General features: G+C 50.6%; 1 protein-coding gene across 1 annotated transcript in view; it reads right to left on the bottom strand.

Moving 5' to 3' along the window:
* The window catches only part of LOC116956744 (uncharacterized), a 191,195-nt gene that overhangs the window by 150,544 nt on the left and 18,903 nt on the right, over positions 1–21,748 (bottom strand). Inside the window, exons 9-13 of the mRNA XM_076057983.1 lie at positions 19,856–19,900; positions 17,050–17,085; positions 13,860–13,901; positions 8,109–8,186; positions 4,274–4,327 (exon numbers count right to left, since the gene is read on the bottom strand). Of these exons, the coding sequence (XP_075914098.1) occupies positions 4,274–4,327; positions 8,109–8,186; positions 13,860–13,895 (168 nt within the window). The 5' untranslated portion in view covers positions 13,896–13,901; positions 17,050–17,085; positions 19,856–19,900. The remainder of the gene's footprint in view (positions 1–4,273; positions 4,328–8,108; positions 8,187–13,859; positions 13,902–17,049; positions 17,086–19,855; positions 19,901–21,748) is intronic.

Below are 21,748 nucleotides of genomic sequence, written 5' to 3'. Positions count from 1 at the left end.
TAAAGATCCCACAGGTAAAGATCCCCCAGGTAAAGATCCCCAGGTGAAGATCCCCCAGGTAAAGATCCCCCAGGTAAAGATCCCCCAGGTAAAGATCCCCAGGTGAAGATCCCCCAGGTGAAGATCCCCCAGGTGAACATCCCCCAGGTAAAGATCCCCCAGGTGAAGATCCCCCAGGTGAAGATCCCCCAGGTGAACATCCCCCAGGTAAAGATCCCCAGGTAAAGATCCCCCAGGTGAAGATCCCCCAGGTGAAGATCCCCAGGTAAAGATCCCCAGGTAAAGATCCCCCAGGTAAAGATCCCCAGGTGAAGATCCCCAGGTGAAGATCCCCCAGGTAAAGATCCCCAGGTGAACATCCCCCAGGTGAAGATCCCCCAGGTAAAGATCCCCCAGGTGAAGATCCCCCAGGTAAAGATCCCACAGGTAAAGATCCCCCAGGTAAAGATCCCCCAGGTAAAGATCCCCCAGGTAAAGATCCCCCAGGTGAACATCCCCAGGTAAAGATCCCCCAGGTAAAGATCCCCCAGGTAAAGATCCCCAGGTAAAGATCCCCCAGGTAAAGATCCCCCAGGTGAAGATCCCCCAGGTAAAGATCCCCAGGTGAAGATCCCCCAGGTAAAGATCCCCCAGGTGAAGATCCCCAGGTAAAGATCCCCCAGGTAAAGATCCCCCAGGTAAAGATCCCCCAGGTAAAGATCCCCAGGTGAAGATCCCCCAGGTAAAGATCCCCCAGGTAAAGATCCCCAGGTAAAGATCCCCCAGGTAAAGATCCCACAGGTAAAGATCCCCCAGGTAAAGATCCCCAGGTGAAGATCCCCCAGGTAAAGATCCCCCAGGTAAAGATCCCCCAGGTAAAGATCCCCAGGTGAAGATCCCCCAGGTGAAGATCCCCCAGGTGAACATCCCCCAGGTAAAGATCCCCCAGGTAAAGATCCCCCAGGTGAAGATCCCCAGGTAAAGATCCCCAGGTGAAGATCCCCCAGGTGAAGATCCCCCAGGTAAAGATCCCCAGGTAAAGATCCCCCAGGTAAAGATCCCCAGGTAAAGATCCCCCAGGTAAAGATCCCCAGGTAAAGATCCCCCAGGTAAAGATCCCCCAGGTGAAGATCCCCAGGTGAAGATCCCCCAGGTGAAGATCCCCCAGGTAAAGATCCCCCAGGTAAAGATCCCCAGGTGAACATCCCCCAGGTAAAGATCCCCAGGTAAAGATCCCCCAGGTGAAGATCCCCCAGGTAAAGATCCCCAGGTAAAGATCCCCCAGGTGAAGATCCCCCAGGTGAAGATCCCCAGGTAAAGATCCCCAGGTAAAGATCCCCCAGGTAAAGATCCCCAGGTGAAGATCCCCAGGTAAAGATCCCCAGGTGAACATCCCCCAGGTAAAGATCCCCCAGGTGAACATCCCCAGGTGAAGATCCCCCAGGTAAAGATCCCCCAGGTGAAGATCCCCCAGGTAAAGATCCCACAGGTAAAGATCCCCCAGGTAAAGATCCCCCAGGTAAAGATCCCCCAGGTAAAGATCCCCCAGGTGAACATCCCCAGGTAAAGATCCCCCAGGTAAAGATCCCCCAGGTAAAGATCCCCAGGTAAAGATCCCCAGGTAAAGATCCCCCAGGTGAAGATCCCCCAGGTAAAGATCCCCCAGGTAAAGATCCCCCAGATAAAGATCCCACAGGTAAAGATCCCCCAGGTAAAGATCCCCCAGGTAAAGATCCCCTAGGTAAAGATCCCCCAGGTAAAGATCCCCAGGTAAAGATCCCCCAGGTAAAGATCCCCAGGTAAAGATCCCCCAGGTGAAGATCCCCCAGGTAAAGATCCCACAGGTAAAGATCCCCAGGTAAAGATCCCCCAGGTGAACATCCCCAGGTAAAGATCCCCCAGGTGAAGATCCCCAGGTAAAGATCCCACAGGTAAAGATCCCCCAGGTAAAGATCCCACAGGTAAAGATCCCCAGGTAAAGATCCCCCAGGTGAACATCCCCAGGTAAAGATCCCCCAGGTAAAGATCCCACAGGTAAAGATCCCCCAGGTAAAGATCCCCCAGGTGAAGATCCCCAGGTAAAGATCCCACAGGTAAAGATCCCCAGGTAAAGATCCCCCAGGTGAACATCCCCAGGTAAAGATCCCCCAGGTGAAGATCCCCAGGTAAAGATCCCACAGGTAAAGATCCCCCAGGTAAAGATCCCACAGGTAAAGATCCCCAGGTAAAGATCCCCCAGGTGAACATCCCCAGGTAAAGATCCCCCAGGTAAAGATCCCCAGGTAAAGATCCCCCAGGTAAAGATCCCCCAGGTGAACATCCCCAGGTAAAGATCCCCAGGTAAAGATCCCCCAGGTGAAGATCCCCCAGGTAAAGATCCCCCAGGTAAAGATCCCCCAGGTAAAGATCCCACAGGTAAAGATCCCCCAGGTAAAGATCCCCCAGGTAAAGATCCCCCAGGTAAAGATCCCCCAGGTAAAGATCCCCAGGTAAAGATCCCCAGGTAAAGATCCCCCAGGTGAAGATCCCCCAGGTAAAGATCCCACAGGTAAAGATCCCCAAGGTAAAGATCCCACAGGTAAAGATCCCCCAGGTAAAGATCCCCCAGGTGAAGATCCCCCAGGTAAAGATCCCACAGGTAAAGATCCCCAAGGTAAAGATCCCACAGGTAAAGATCCCCCAGGTAAAGATCCCCCAGGTGAAGATCCCCCAGGTAAAGATCCCCAGGTAAAGATCCCACAGGTAAAGATCCCCCAGGTGAAGATCCCCCAGTGATGATTGGTGAGTGGTGGAGTGGTGAGTGGTGAAGTGGTGAGTGGTTGAGTGATGAGTGATGAACTGATGAGTGGTGAGTGGTGGAGTGGTGAGTGATGGAGTGGTGAGTGATGAGTGGTGAGTGATGAGTGGTGAGTGATGAGTGATGAACTGATGAGTGGTGAGTGGTGGAGTGGTGAGTGGTGGAGTGTTGAGTGATGAGTGGTGAGTGATGAGTGGTGAGTGATGAGTGGTGGAGTGGCGAGTGATGAGTGGTGAGTGATGAGTGATGAGTGGTTAGTGGTGGAGTGGTGAGTGGTGGAGTGATGAGTGGTGGAGTGGTGAGTGATGAGTGGTGAGTGATGAGTGGTGAGTGATGAGTGATGAGTGCTGGAGTGGTGAGTGGTGGAGTGGTGAGTGGTGAGTGATGAGTGGTGAGTGGTGAGTAGTGAGTGATGAGTGGTGGAGTGATGAGTGGTGAGTGGTGGAGTGGTGGAGTGGTGAGTGGTGGAGTGGTGAGTGATGAGTGGTGAGTGATGAGTGGTGAGTGATGAGTGGTGAGTGGTGGAGTGGTGGAGTGGTGAGTGATGAGTGGTGGAGTGGTGGAGTGGTGGAGTGGTGAGTGGTGGAGTGGTGAGTGATGAGTGGTGAGTGGTGGAGTGATGAGTGATGAGTGGTGAGTGATGAGTGATGAGTGGTGAGTGGTGGAGTGGTGAGTGGTGGAGTGGTGGAGTGGTGAGTGGTGGAGTGGTGGAGTGGTGAGTGATGACTGGTGAGTGGTGGAGTGATGAGCGATGGAGTGGTAAGTGATGAGTGGTGGAGTGGTGGAGTGGTGAGTGATGAGTGGTGAGTGGTGGAGTGGTGGAGTGGTGAGTGATGAGTGGTGGAGTGGTGGAGTGGTGGAGTGGTGAGTGATGAGTGGTGAGTGGTGGAGTGGTAAGTGATGAGTGGTGAGTGGTGGAGTGGTGGAGTGATGAGTGGTGGAGTGGTGAGTGGTGAGTGGTAAAGTGGTGAGTAGTGAGTGGTGGAGTGGTGAGTGGTGAGTGGTGGAGTGGTGGAGTGGTGAGTGGTGGAGTGGTGGAGTGGTGAGTGGTGAGTGGTAAAGTGGTGAGTGGTGGAGTGATGAGTGGTGAGTGGTGGAGTGATGAGTGGTGGAGTGATGAGTGGTGGAGTGGTGAGTGATGGAGTGGTGAGTGGTGGAGTGGTGAGTGGTGGAGTGGTGGAGTGGTGAGTGGTGGAGTGGTGGAGTGGTGGAGTGGTGGAGTGGTGAGTGGTGGAGTGGTGGAGTGGTGGAGTGGTGAGTGGTGAGTGGTAAAGTGGTGAGTGGTGAGTGGGGAAGTAGTGAGTGGTGAGTGGTGGAGTGGTGAGTGGTGAGTGGTGGAGTGATGAGTGGTGGAGTGGTGAGTGATGAGTGGTGGAGTGATGAGTGGTGGAGTGGGATGAGTGATGAATGGTGAGTGATGAGTGGTGAGTGGGAGAGTGGTGAGTGATGAGTGGTGAGTGGGGGAGTGATGAGTGGGATGAGTGGTGAGGTACTTACAGGAAATCCAGGAGGTCCTCTTGATCCTGGAATTGCCGGCTCCCCTTTCTCCCCCTGTAACACATCACACACATCACCATCACCATCATCACCATCATCATCACTATCATCACCATCACCCACATCACCATCATCACCATCATCACCATCATCACCATCACCACCATCATCATCATCGTCACACAAATCATCATCATCATCACCATCATACATATCAACATCACACACATCACCATCATCACCATCATCATCACCATCATCACCATCATCATCATCACCATCATCACCATCACACACATCACCATCACCACCATCATCATCATCACCACCATCATCACCATCACACACATCATCATCATCACCATCACACATATCAACATCACACACATCAGCATCATCATCATCATCACCATCACACACATCACCATCATCACCATCATCATCATCACCATCATCATCACCACCATCATCACCATCACACACATCATCATGATCACCATCACACATATCAACATCACACACATCACCATCATCACCATCATCAGCATCATCATCACCATCACCATCACACACATCACACACATCACCATCATCACCATCACAACCATCACCATCACACACATCAACATCATCACCATCATCACCATCATCACCACCATCACCATTAAACACATCACAGACATCACCATCATCACCATCATCACCATCACACACATCACACACATCACCATCATCACGATCATCATCACCATCATCACCATCATCATCACCATCACCATCATTACCATCATCATCACCAGCACCAGCATCATCATCACCATCAATATCATCACCATCATCACCATCATCATTATCATCATCACACACATCACCACCATCACCATCACACACATCACACACATCACCATCATCACCATCATCACCACCATCACACACATCACCATCATCATCATCACCATCATCACCATCATCATCACCATCACCATCATCCCCATCACCATCATAACCATCATCATCACCATCACCATCATCACCATCATCATCATCACCATCATCACCATCACCATCACACACATCACCATCATGACCATCATTACCATCATCACACACATCATCACCATCACCATCATCACCATCATCATCACCATCATCACCATCATCACCATCGCCATCACTATCATCACCATCATCATCACCATCATCATCACCATCATCACCATCACACACATCACCATCATCACCATCATCACCATCATCACCATCATCACAATCATCACCACCATCACCATCACACACATCACACACATCACCATCATCACCATCACCATCATCACCATCATCACAATAATCACCACCATCACCATCACACACATCACACACATCACCATCATCACCATCACCATCATCACCATCACACACATCACACACATCACACACATCACCATCATCACCATCATCACCACCATCACCATCATCACCATCATCACACACATCATCACCATCACCATCATCACCATGATCATCACCATCACACACATCACACACATAACCATCATCACCATCATCACCATCATCACCACCATCACCATCATCACCACCATCACCATCACCACCATCATCACCATCACCACCACCATCACCATCATCACCACCATCACCATCGCATCCCTCACAATCAAAGTTTGTTCTGTAAGTGCTGGGGTGAGTGGTGAGCTGGTGAGCTGGTGAGTGGTGAGCTGGTGAGTGGTGAGTGGTGAGTTGGTGAGCTGATGAGTGGTGAGTGGTGAGATGGTGAGTGGTGAGCTGGTGAGCTGGTGAGCTGGTGAGTGGTGAGTGGTGAGCTGGTGAGTGGTGAGTGGTGAGTGGTGAGTGGTGAGCTGGTGAGTGGTGAGCTGGTGGGCTGGTGAGTGGTGAGCTGGTGAGCTGGTGAGCTGGTGAGTGGTAAGCTGGTGAGCTGGTGACCTGGTGAGTGGTGAGCTGGTGAGCTGGTGAGTGGTGAGTGGTGAGCTGGTGAGTGGTGAGCTGGTGAGTGGTGAGCTGGTGAGCTGGTGAGCTGGTGAGCGGTGAGTTCGTGAGTGGTGAGCTGGTGAGTGTGGTGAGCTGGTGAGTGGTGAGTGGTGAGTGGTGAGCTGGTGAGTGGTGAGTGGTGAGCTGGTGAGTGGTGAGCTGGTGAGCTGGTGAGCTGGTGAGTGGTGAGTTCGTGAGTGGTGAGCTGGTGAGTGTGGTGAGCTGGTGAGTGGTGAGTGGTGAGCTGGTGAGTGGTGAGCTGGTGAGTGGTGAGCTGGTGATCTGGTGAGTGAATGAGTGGTGAGCTGGTCAGCTGGTGAGCTGGTGAGTTGGTGAGTGGTGAGCTGGTGAGTGAATGAGTGGTGAGAGGTGAGTGGTGAGCTGGTGAGTGGTGAGCTGGTGAGTGGTGAGCTGGTGAGTGGTGAGCTGGTGAGTGAATGAGTGGTGAGTGGTGAGAGGTGAGTGGTGAGCTGGTGAGTGGTGAGCTGGTGAGTGGTGAGAGGTGAGTGGTGAGTGGTGAGCTGGTGAGTGGTGGGAGGTGAGTGGTGAGTGGTGAGCTGGTGAGTGGTGAGTGGTGAGCTGGTGAGTGGTGAGCTGGTGAGTGGTGAGCTGGTGAGTGGTGAGCTGGTGAGTGAATGAGTGGTGAGTGAATGAGTGGTGAGTGGTGAGCTGGTGAGTGGTGAGCTGGTGAGTGGTGAGAGGTGAGTGGTGAGTGGTGAGCTGGTGAGTGGTGGGAGGTGAGTGGTGAGTGGTGAGCTGGTGAGTGGTGAGTGGTGAGCTGGTGAGTGGTGAGCTGGTGAGTGGTGAGCTGGTGAGTGGTGAGCTGGTGAGTGAATGAGTGGTGAGTGAATGAGTGGTGAGTGGTGAGCTGGTGAGTGGTGACTGGTGAGCTGGTGAGTGTTGAGCTGGTGAGTGGTGAGTGAATGAGAGGTGAGTGGTGAGTGGTTAGTGATTGATTGGTTAGTGGTGAGTTAGTGGTTGGTGAGTGAATGAGTGGTGAGTGGTGAGTGGCGAGTGGTGAGTGTTGAGTGGTGAGTGGTGGGTGGTGAGCTGGTGAGTGAATGAGAGGTGAGTGGTGAGTTGTTAGTGATTGATTGGTTAGTGGTGAGTTAGTTGTTGGTGAGTGAATGAGTGGTGAGTGGTGAGTTGGTGAGTCGTGAGAGGTGAGCTGGTGAGCGGATGAGTGGTGAGTGGTGAGCTGGTGAGTGGTGAGCTGGTGAGTGGTGAGTTGGTGAGTGGTGAGAGGTGAGCTGGTGAGTGAATGAGTGGTGAGTGGTGAGCTGGTGAGTGGTGAGCTGGTGAGTGGTGAGTGGTGAGCTGGTGAATGGTGAGCTGGTGAGTGGTGAGCTGGTGAGTGGTGAGTGGTGAGCTGGTGAGTGGTGAGTGGTGAGCTGGTGATTGAATGAGTGGTGAGAGGTGAGTGGTGAGCTGGTGAGTGGTGAGCTGGTGAGTGATTGATTGGTTATTGGTGAGTTAGTGGTTGATGAGTGGTGAGAGGTGAGTGGTGAGCTGGTGAGTGGTGAGAGGTGAGTGCTGAGCTGGTGAGTGGTGAGTGGTGAGAGGTGAGTGGTGAGCTGGTGAGTGGTGAGTGGTGAGTGGTGAGCTGGTGAGTGAATGAGAGGTGAGCTGGTGAGAGGTGAGTGGTGAGTGGTGAGTGGTAAGCTGGTGAGCTGGTGAGTGGTGAGCTGGTGAGTGATTGATTGTTTATTGGTGAGCTAGTGGTTGATGATTGAATGAGTGGTGAGAGGTGTGTGGTGAGCTGGTGAGAGGTGAGTGGTGAGCTGGTGAGTGATGAGCTGGTGAGTGGTGAGTGGTGAGCAGCACTCACCTTGAGTTCCATGATGACCACGGGAGGCCTCACCACCTCGTACGACTCACCAGGTGGGCCAGGGAAACCACGCTCACCCTGAGTGAGACACAGACACTCACCACTCACCACTCAGCACACAAACCACGCTCACCCTGAGTGAGACACAGACACTCACCACTCACCACTCAGCACACAAACCACGCTCACCCTGAGTGAGACACAGACACTCACCACTCACCACTCACCACACTCACCACTCACCACACACACCACGCTCACCCTGAGTGAGACACAGACACTCACCACTCACCACACTCACCACTCACCACACACACCACGCTCACCCTGAGTGAAACACAGACACTCACCACTCACCACACTCACCACACTCACCAAACACACCACTCACCACACTCACCACTCACCACACTCACCACACTCACCACTCACCACACTCACCACTCTCACCACGCTCACCCTGAGTGAAACACAGACACTCACCACTCAGCACACTCACCACTCACCACTCTCACCACTCAACACACTCACCACTCACCACACTCACCACACTCACCACTCACCACACTCACCACTCTCACCACGCTCACCCTGAGTGAGACACAGACACTCACCACTCACCACACTCACCACTCACCACTCTTACCACTCACCCTGAGTGAAACACAGACACTCACCACTCAGCACACTCACCACTCACCACTCTTACCACTCACCCTGAGTGAGACACAGACACTCACCACTCACCACACTCACCACTCACCACTCAACACACTCACCACTCAACACACTCACCACTCACCACTCTCACCACGCTCACCCTGAGTGAAACACAGACACTCACCACTCACCACACTCACCACTCACCACACTCACCACTCTCACCACGCTCACCTTGAGTGAAACACAGACACTCACCACTCACCACTCACCACACTCACCACTCAACACACTCACCACTCACCACACACACCACGCTCACCCTGAGTGAAACACAGACACTCACCACTCACCGCACTCACCACTCAGCACACTCACCACACTCACCACTCACCACTCAGCACACTCACCACTCTCACCACGCTCACCCTGAGTGAAACATAGACACTCACCACTCACCACTCACCACACTCACCACTCTCCACTCAGCACACTCACCACTCACCACTCTTACCACTCACCACACACACCACGCTCACCCTGAGTGAAACACAGACACTCACCACTCACCACACTCACCACTCACCACTTTTACCACGCTCACCCTGAGTGAAACACAGACACTCACCACTCACCACACTCACCACTCACCACACTCACCACTCACCACTCTTGCCGCTCGGCTGATTCGGAGTGAGACCTCTGCTGTTAAACTGGAGTCGGTCATAAGCACACTGCCCAGGTATGGGAAACTCTCCACTCTCTCCAAAACTGCCCCATCACCGATTGGGAGTTGTGGGGGTGGAGTGCCCGATGGTACAAAATACCCAGGCAGGTGCTTAGTTTTAGTGGGGCTGATGGTAAGGCCCCACCTCTTAGTGGCACGCTCCAGTCTCAGCAGCAGCGTCTCCAACTCCTCCTCTGACTGAGCAGCTATTACCAAATCATCGGCATACATAATGTGGTTGAGCAATAGGGAGCCATCCCTTGACCGCACCGGGCATCGATCAGCCTCCCATTATATCTGTACCATATGGAGATTCCCCCGGTACAGCTATTGAAGGCTTCACGAACTACGTGGTCAAAATAGATGTTAAATAATGTGGGAGACAGAGAACATCCCTGTCGCACCCCAAAGTGTACAGGGAATGGCTCCAACTCCCGGAGCCAGCTCACCATCATGAAGGGCCTTAATGATCGTGAGCAGGGGGTCAGGGACTCCAAAAGCACGAAGAACAACCCAGAGCCCAGGCCTACTGATGGTATCATAGGCCTTGACCAGGTCAATAAAGCAGAGATGTAGGTCTTGTTGGAATTCGCTACACCTCTGCTGTAGCAGACGGACAGAAAATATGGCATCTGTGCAGGACCGCCCTTTCCTGAAACCGCATTGGGGCTCCGCAAGCCTCTCCTCAGCATGCCTAGCAAGGTGATGTTGAATAATCCTTGCCAGGACCTTTCCCGGCACACTGAGGAGTGAGATGCCCCTGTAGTTGTTACAGTCTGTGCGGTCCCCCTTCTTAAAAAGGGGGACCACCAGGGCATCCTTCCAGTCCTGTGGAACCCGTCCAGTGGTCCAAACTGTTGTTATGATGTCATGTAGGACAGTCTGTGCACAAACGCCACCCTCCCTCAGCATTTCGCTTGGGAGATCATCTCTGCCCGGTGCGTTTCCTGGTCTCAGACTCCGGATCGCCTTCAGCACTTCCTCAACAGATGGCACCTCAGCCAGCCACTCACAGGGGGTGACTTCTTCCAATATTTGAGGCACCGCAGCCTCAGCAGGGTCATCCCCACTTTGTGCCACGATGTTTTCCTGGCTGAGGAATTTCCCCTCCCCCAGGACCTCACAGAAATGCCCAGCAAATCTGCAAACCTGTTCCTGGGGGTCGGAGATTGGATCACCGTTTTTCCCCTAATGATGGTAACAGATGTGGCGCTGCAGGTTACTTTTTTGATGGAGTTAAATAGGGATTTGTGATCGCGGGCCACTGAGGCAGACTCCATCTCCTCAGCAACCCGCGACCACCACCCATCCTTGCAGCGCCTCAGGGCTCTCCGAACCTCCGAGCGAAGGCTGCGGTAAGCCTCCTCATTCTCTGACGTGGGATTCTGTAGCCGATTAAAGTGGGCCTGTGGAAGAATGGCAGGCGCATCTTACAGATGACTAGTCGATGGTCAGAGGGCAGATCAGCTCCACGGTAGGCCCTGGTGTCAAGGACATGGCTCGCATCCGCTGGTCCGTCACTATGTAGTCCAGCAGATGTTCTTGCTTGGATCCGGCATGCATCCATGATGTTGTGTGGATGCGCCGATGCCGGAACAGCGTATTGGTATTCATATTCTTAGTTTTTTCAGTAAAGTCACGTTGAAGAGAAACAACAAAATAATAAAATATATATAAAACAATAAAAAAAATCTCACGACGTTTCGACCATAACTCAAACGGTCGAAACGTCGTGAGAATTTTTTATTGTTTTATATATATTTTATTATTTTGTTGTTTCTCTTCAACGTGACTTTACCGAAAAAAACTAAGAATATGAATTACTGCAGTCACGAAAGCTTTAAATCAAAATGTTGGTAATTACAAGCCCATGGGCTGCACAAAAATCTAGCAGCTTCCTACCGTTGTTATTGAGCTGATCTGGCCCATGCCCTCCAATCACTCCAGACCAGGTGCCAGCATCATGACCAACTCGGGCATTGAAGTCACCCAACATGATGACTCTATCCCGAGGGGCCACTTTAGCCAGCACCTGTGACAGAAGGTCATAGAAGGCATCTGACTTATCGGCCTTGCCTGCATCCCTCCACGGATGTTCGTCTTCGGTGGGGGCATAAGTAACCACGACCACCACTCCTCGCCTCCGGTTGATGAGAAGGCGAGTCCAAAGTAGCCTGGGGCTTACAGCTTCCCACACCTCACCGCCACGCTCCCACGCCTCCTTCATTCTATTGTTCAGAAGAAGAGCCACACCCTGTTGTTTGGCAGTCTGCTGCCCCGAGTGGAGGACTGTCCACCCCTCATGGTGGCAGGAGCCAGAGCCGGTCCACCGGATCTCCTGAATGCCACAGAGATCCAGGCGGTACCGGTCCAGCTCCCGACAGAGGAGTGGCAGCCTCTCCTCTGCAGTGAGCGTTCGAACATTCCACGTGGCCACCCGTAGTGGCTTTTCGTTGTTTCTGGAGGAGCCCCGAGGGTAGAGATTCAATCTCCTGGCTCCGAAAATTGGGGTTTGGCCAGGGGAGACGTCATGAACGCCTGTCCCCCCGGGGTCTCCGGCAAAAGTTTATTAGTTAGATATTTCAGTCGTGGTTTAGTGGTAATGTATTGAAGGTGGAGGGGTTACCAGCCCCTCACACCCATCTAGAGCCCCCATTTAGCCATTGTGGTGGTCACAGAGGCCAATCGGAATTGGCCCTCCCCCCACAGCACTGTCCACGACAGCGTTGCCCGTCCGGGACCACCAGGAGGTAGGGGGTTGTTTTGCAACACTCACTCATACTCACTCACAATGACACTCACTCACTCACACTCACTCACACTCACTCACTCACACTCTCTCACACTCTCTCACAATGACACTCACTCACTCACACTCACTCACACTCACTCACAATGACACTCACTCACACTCACTCACAATGACACTCACTCACACTCAATCACACTCACTCACAATAACACTCACTCACTCACACTCACTCACAATGACACTCACTCACACTCACTCACACTCACTCACAATGACACCCAATCACACTCACTCACACTCACTCACAATGACACTCACTCACTCACACTCACTCACACTCTCTCACACTCTCTCACTCACACTGACTCACTCACACTCACTCACACTGACTCACTCACACTCACTCACACTCACTCACTCACACTCTCTCACACTCACTTGCACTCTCTCACTCACTCAAACTCACTCAAACTCACTCAAACTCACTCACACTCACTCACACTCTCTCACAATGACACTCACTCACTTGCACTCAATCACACTCACTCACAATGACACTCACTCACACTCAATCACACTCACTCACTCACACTCACTCACACTCACTCACTCACACTCACTCACACTCACTCACACTCACTCACTCACACTCACTCACTCACTCAAACTCATTCACACTCTCTTGACACTCTCACACAATCTCTCACACTCACACTCACTCACACTCACTCACTCACTCACACTCACTCACTCAAACTCACTCACACTCTCTCACACTCACTCACAATGACACTCACTCACTCACACTCACTCACACTCACTCACTCACTCACACTCACTCACACTCACTCACTCACACTCACTCACACTCACTCACACTCACTCACTCACACTCACTCACACTCACTCACACTCACTCACTCACACTCACTCACACTCACTCACACTCTCTTACTCACACTCACTCACACTCACTCACACTAACTCACACTCACTCACACTCACTCACTCACACTCACTCACACTCACTCACACTCACTCACACTCACTCACTCACACTCACTCACACTCACTTACACTCTCTAACTCACACTCACTCACTCACACTCACTCACATTCACTCACTCACACTCACTCACTCACACTCACTCACTCTCACTCACACTCTCTAACTCACACTCACTCACACTAACTCACACTCACTCACACTCACACTCACTCACTCACACTCACTCACACTAACTCACACTCACTCTCACTCACACTCACTCACACTCTCTAACTCACTCACACTCACACTCATTCACACTCACACTCGCATTCACTCACTCACACTCACTCACTCACATTCACTCACACAACACTCACACTCACTCACACTCACTCTAACTCACACTCACTCACTCACACTCACTCACACTCTCGAACTCACAATCTCTAACTCACACTCACACTAACTCACACTCACTCACACTCACTCACTCACACTCTCTCACACTCTCTCACACTCACTCTCTCACACTGTCTCACTCACACTAACTCATACTCACTCACACTAACTCACTCACTCACACTCACTCACACTCACTCACACTCACTCACACTCACTCACCTTGTCGCCTTTCGACCCTTCAAAACGCAGGCCCATATTTCCCTGGGGAGAGAAACACACACACACAGACACACACACACACAGACACACACAGTGACACACACACACAGACACACACACAGTGACACACACACACAGACACACACACAGACACACACAGTGACACACACACACAGACACACACACAGACACACACAGTGACACACACACACAGACACACACACAGACACACACAGTGACACACACAGAGACACACACAGACACACACAGTGACACACACACACACACAGACACACACACAGACACACACAGTGACACACACACAGACACACACAGTGACACACACACAGACACACAGACACACACACAGACACACACATTGACACACACACACAGACACACACAGTGACACACACACACAGACACACACACAGACACACACAGTGACACACACACACAGACACACACAGTGACACACACACACACAGACACACACAGACACACACACGCATAGACACACACATAGACACATACACAGACAAACACACACATAGACACACACACACAGACACACACACAGCCAGACACACACACATAGACACACACAGACACACACACAGACACACACAGACACACACACAGACACACACAGACACACACACAGACACACACAGACACACACACACATAGACACACACACATACAGACACACACACAGACACACACACACAAACACACACACAGACACACACACACATAGACAGACACACACAGACACATACACAGATAGACACACATACAGATAGACACACAGACACACACAGACACACACACAGACACACACAGATAGACACACAGACACACACACAGATAGACACACACAGACAGACACACACACAAATAGACACACACACAGACACACACACAGACAGACAAACAAATAGACACACACAGATAGACAGACACACAAAGACACACAAAGATAGACACACACAGGTAGACACACAGAAACACACAGACACACACACAGACAGACACACACACACAGACAGACACACACACAGATAGATACACACACAGACAGACACACAGATAGACACACACAGAGACAGACACACAGACAGACACACACAGACAGATAGACACACAGATACACACACACAGACAGACACACGCACAGACACACACACAGATAGACATACACACAGACAGACAGACACACACACAGACAGATAGACAGACACACACAGATACACACACACAGAACAGCACAGACACACACACAGACAGACATACACACAGGACAGACAGACACACACACACACAGATAGACAAGACACACACAGATAGACACACACAGATAGACACACACACAGACAGACACATACACAGACAGATGGTGGTAGTGATGATGGGCGAAGGTGGTGGTGATGGTGGTGATGGCAATGGTAGTGATGGTGGTGGTGATGATGGTGGTGGTGGTGATAGTGGCGGTGATGGTGGTGGTAGTGATGGTGGTGGTGGTAATGGTGGTGGTGATGGTGATGGTGCTGGTGGTGATGGAGGTGGTGGTGATGGTGGTGGTGGTAATGGTGGTGATGGTGGTGGTGGTAATGGTGGTGATGGTGGTGGTGATGGTGGTGGTAATGGTGGTGATGGTGGTAGTGATGGTGGTAGTGATGGTGGTGGTGATGATGGTGGTGATGGTGGTGGTAGTGATGGTGGTGGTAATGGTGGTGATGGTGGTAGTGATGATGGTAATGGTGTTGGTGGTGATGGTGGTGGTGATGGTGGTTGTGATGGTGGTGATGATGGTGGTGGTGATGGTGGTGGTGATGGTGGTGGTGGTTATGGTGGTGGTGGTGATGGTGGTGATGGTGGTGGTAATGGTTGTAATGGTGGTAGTGATGATGGTGGTGGTGATGATGGTGGTGGTGATGGTGGTGGTAGTGATGGTGGTGGTGGTAATGGTGGTGATGGTGGTGGTGATGGTGGTGGTGATGGTGGTGGTGATGGTGGTGGTAGCGATGGTGGTGATGATTGTGAAGATGGTTGTGATGGTGGTGGTGATGGTGGTGGTAGTGATGGTGGTGGTGGCAATGGTGGTGGTAATGGTGATGGTGGTGGTGATGGTGGTGGTGATGGTGGTGGTGATGGTGGTGATGCTGGTGGTGATGGTGGTGGTGATGGTGGTGGTAATGGTGGTGGTGATGGTGGTGATGATGATGGTGATGATGGTGATGATGGTGGTGGTGATGGTGGTGGTAGTGATGGTGGTGGTGATGGTGGTGATGGTGGTGGTGATGGTGGTGGTGATGGTGGTGATGGTGGTGGAAATGGTTGTGATGGTGGTAGTGATGATGGTGGTGGTGATGGTGGTGGTGATGGTGGTAGTGATGGTGGTGGTGGTAGTGATGGTGGTGGTGATGGTGGTGGTAGTGATGGTGGTGGTAGTGATGGTGGTGGTGGTGATGGTGATGGTGGTGTTAGTGATGATGGTGGTGGTAATGGTGGTGGTAATGGTGGTGATGGTGGTGGTGATGGTGGTGGTGATGTTGTTGATGATGGTGGTGGTGATGTTGTTGATGATGGTGGTGATGTTGGTGGTGATGGTGGTGATGGTGGTGTTAGTGATGGTGGTGATGGGAGTGATGGTGGTGGTGATGGTGGTGGTGATGGTGGTGGTGATGGTGGTGGTGATGGTGGTGGTGATGTTGTTGATGATGATGGTGGTGATGGTGGTGGTGATGGTGGTGGTGATGTTGTTGATGATGGTGGTGATGGTGGTGGTGATGGTGGTGGTGATGTTGTTGATGATGGTGGTGATGGTGGTGGTAATGGTGGTGGTGATGTTGTTGATGGTGGTGGTGATGGTGGTGGTGGTGATGTTGTTGATGATGGTGGTGATGGTGGTGATGATGTTGTTGATGGTGGTGATGGTGGTGGTGATGGTGGTGGTGGTGATGATGTTGTTGATGATGGTGGTGATGGTGGTGATGGCGGTGGTGATGGTGGTAATGGTGGTGATGGTGGTGATGATGTTGATGATGGTGGTGGTAATGGTGGTGGTGATGTTGGTGGTGATGGTGGTGATGGTGGTGTTAGTGATGGTGGTAATGGTGGTGATGGTTGTGATGTTGTTGATGATGTTGATGATGGTGGTGGTGATGTTGTTGATGTTGACGCTCACTTTGGATCCCGGAAACCCTGGAGTGCCCGGCAATCCCTGCACAACCACAACAACCACAACAACAATTCAACCACAATAACCACAACAACAATTCAACCACAATAGCCACAACAATACACACACGCATAAATATACAACAACGAGACAACCACCATCAACATCACCGCAACCACCATCACAACAACCACCATCACAACAACCACCATCATTACAACCACCATCACAACCACCACCATCACAGCAACCACGATTACAACCACCACCATCACAACAACCACCACAACCACAAACACCACCATCACAACAACAAGACAACCACCATCAACATCACCGCAACCACCATCACAACAACCACCACAACCACCATCACAACCACCATCATCATAGCAACCAACATCACAACCACCACCATCACAACAACCACCACCATCACAACCACCACCATCACAGCAACCACCATCACAACCACCACCATCACAATAACCACCACAACCACAACCACCACCATCACAACAACGAGACAACCACCATCAAAATCAGCGTAACCACCATCACAACCACCATCATTACAACCACCACAACCACCATCATCACAACCACCACCACCATCACAACCACCATCACAACCACCAACACCATCACAACCACCACCACAACCATCAACATCACCGCAACCACCATCACAACAACCATCAATACAACCACCACAACCACCATCATCACAACAACCACCACCATCATTACAACCACCATCACCACCACCATTACAACAACCTCCATAATTACAACCACCACAACCATGAACATCACCGCACCCACCATCACAACAACCACCATCACAACAAGCACCACAACCACCATGATCACAACAACCACCACCATCACAACCACCACCACAACCACCAATATACATCACCGTAACCACCATCACAACCACCATCATTACAACCACCACAACCACCATCATCACAACAACCACCACCATCACAACCACCACCACAACCACCATCAACATCACCGTAACCACCATCACAACCACCATCATTACAACCACCACAACCACCATCATCACAACAACCACCACCATCACAACCACCACCATCATTACCACCACCATTACCATCACCATCACAACAACCACCATCATTACAACCACCACAACCATGAACATCACCGCATCCACCATCACGGTAACCACCATCACAACAAGCACCACAACCACCATCATCACAACAACCACCACCATCACAACCACCATCATTACAACCACCATCACCACCACCATCACAACAACCACCACCATCACAACCACCACCACCATCACAACCACCATCACAACCACCACCACCATCACAACCACCACCACAACCATCAACATCACCGCAAACCACCATCATTACAACGACCATAATTACAACAACCACAACCACAATCATCACAATAACCACCACCAACACAACCACCACCATCATTACAACCACCATCACCACCACCACCATCACAGCAACCACCATCACAACTACCACCATTACAACAACCACCACAACCACCACCATCACAACAACGAGACAACCACCATCAACATCACCGTAACCACCATCACAACAACCACCACCATCACAACCACCATCATTACAACCACCATGACAACCACCATCATAACAACCACCATCATTACAACCACCACAACCATCAACATCACCGCAACCACCATCACAACAACCACCATAATTACAACCACCATCAACATCACTGCAACCACCATCAACATCACTGCAACCACCATCACAACAACCACCATCACAACAACCACCATCACAACAACCACCACAACCACCATCATCACAACAACCACCACCATCACAACCACGATCATTACAACCACCATCACCATCACAACAACCACCATCATTACAACCACCACAACCATGAACATCACCGCATCCACCATCACAACAACCACCATCACAACAAGCACCACAACCACCACCATCACAACCACCATCAAAACCACCATCATCACAACAACCACCACCATCACAACCACCATCAAAACCACCACCATCACAGCAAGCACCATCACAACCACCACTATCACAACAACCACCACAACCACAACCACCACCACCATCACTACAACGAGACAACCACCATCAACATCACCGCAACCACCATCACAACAACCTCCATCATTACAACCACCACAAGCACCATCATCACAACAACCACCACCGTCACTACCACCATCATTACAACCACCATCACCACCACCATCACCACAACCACCATTATTACAACCACCATGACAACCACCATCACAACAACCACCATCATTACAACCACCACAACTACCATCATCACAACCACCACCACCAACACAACAATCACCACCATCACAAACACCACCACCATCACAACCACCATCACAACCACCATAACAACCACCATCACAACAACCACCATCATTACAACCACAACAACCACCATCATCACAACCACCATCACCACCACCAACACAACAACCACCACCATCATCACAACCACCATCACCACCAACATAACAACCACCACCATCACAACCACCACCACCACCACCATCACAACCACCATCACAACCACCATAACAACCACCATCACAACAACCACCATCATTACAACCACCACAACTACCATCATCACAACAACAACAACCACCACCACCACAACCACCACCACCACCACCACAACCACCACCACCACAACCACCACCACCACCACAACCACCACCACAACCACCACCACAACCAAAGTGGCTCGCTCCGCTCACCGCGTTCCCAGGGAGTCCAGGGGATCCAGCGGGGCCAGGGGGTCCCTGCCAACAACATCAACAACATCAACAACATCAACAACAACAACATCAACAACAACATCAACAACAACATCAACATCAACAACATCAACATCAACAACATCAACATCAACAACATCAACAACAACAACATCAACAACAACATTAACAACAACATCAACAACAACAACATCAACAACAACAACATCAACATCAACAACATCAACAACATCAACAACAACAACATCAACAACAACATCAACAACAACAACATCAACAACAACATCAACAACACCATCAACAACAACATCAACAACATCAACAACAACATCATCAACATCAACAACATCAACAACATCATCAACATCAACAACATCTTCAACATCAACAACAACATGATCATAAACATCAACAACATCATCAACAACATCAACAACATAAACAACATCAACATCATCATCAACATCAACAACAACATCAACAACATCAACATCATCAACAACATCAACATCATCATCAACATCAACAACATCATCAACAGCATCAACAACATCAACAACAACATAATCAACATCAACAACATCAACATCAACACCAACAACATCAACAACATCAACAACATCATCAACATCAACATCATTAACAACATAATTAACATCGACAACATCAACAACATCATCAACAGCTAAATAATCAACAACATCGTCATCAACATCGTCATCAACAACATCATCAACGTCATCATAATCAACAACATCGTCATCAACTTCGTCATCAACAACATCATCAATAGCTAAATAATTAACAACATCCTCATCAACATCGTCATCAACAACATCATCAACGTCATCATAATCAACAACATCGTCATTAACAGCAATAATTCATATTCTTAGCTCTTTCGGTAAAGTCACGTAGAAGGGAAACAATAAAATAATAAAATATATATTTCATTACTTTATTGTATTATTTTATTGTTTCCCTTCTACGTGACTTTACCGAAAGAGCTAAGAATATCGTCATTAACGTCATCATAATCAACAACATCGTCATCAACATCGTCATCAACAACATCATCACCTGCGTCATAAACATCGTCAATGTCAATAACATCAAATATCAAAATATCGTCATAATAGGTGCGGTGGGTGGGTGAGTGAGTGGGTGAGTGAGTGAGTGAGTGGTGGGTGAGTGATTGGGTGGGTGAGTGAGTGAGTGGGTGAGTGAGTGGGTGAGTGGGTGAGTGAGTGGGTGAGTGAGTGAATGGGTGAGTGAGTGGGTGAATGAGTGAGTGAGTGGGTGAGTGAGTGGGTGAGTGGGTGTGTAGTGGGTGAGTGGATAAGTGAGTGGATGAGTGAGTGGGTGAGTGGATGAGTGAGTGGATGAGTGAGTGGATGAGTGAGTGGGTGAGTGGATGAGTGAGTGGGTGAGTGGGTGAGTGAGTGGGTGAGTGAGTGGGTGAGTGGGTGTGTAGTGGGTGAGTGGATAAGTGAGTAGATGAGTGAGTGGGTGAGTGCGTGAGTGGATGAGTGAGTGGGTGAGTGAGTGCGTGAGTGGGCGAGTGAGTGGGTGAGTGAGTGGGTGAGTGGGTGTGTGGTGGGTGAGTGGGTGAGTGAGTGGGTGAGTGAGTGGGTGAGTGGCTGAATGAGTGAGTGAGTGGTGGATGAGTGTGGGTGAGTGAGTGGGTGAGTGCGGGGTGAGTGAGTGGGTGAGTGGTGGGTGAGTGGCTGAGTGAGTGAGTGGGTGAGTGAGTGGGTGAGTGAGTGGGTGGTGGGTGAGTGGATGAGTGAGTGGATGAGTGAGTGGGTGAGTGAGTGGGTGAGTGGATGAGTGAGTGGGTGAGTGAGTGCGTGAGTGGGTGAGTGAGTAGGT

This window comes from Petromyzon marinus (genome assembly GCF_048934315.1).
Source record: "Petromyzon marinus isolate PM22_M1 ecotype Great Lakes invasive population chromosome 67 unlocalized genomic scaffold, UKy_Petmar_22M1.pri1.0 chr67_unloc.2, whole genome shotgun sequence".
Lineage (NCBI taxonomy): Eukaryota > Metazoa > Chordata > Hyperoartia > Petromyzontiformes > Petromyzontidae > Petromyzon > Petromyzon marinus.
This window is presented reverse-complemented; position numbering and strand designations above follow the sequence as displayed.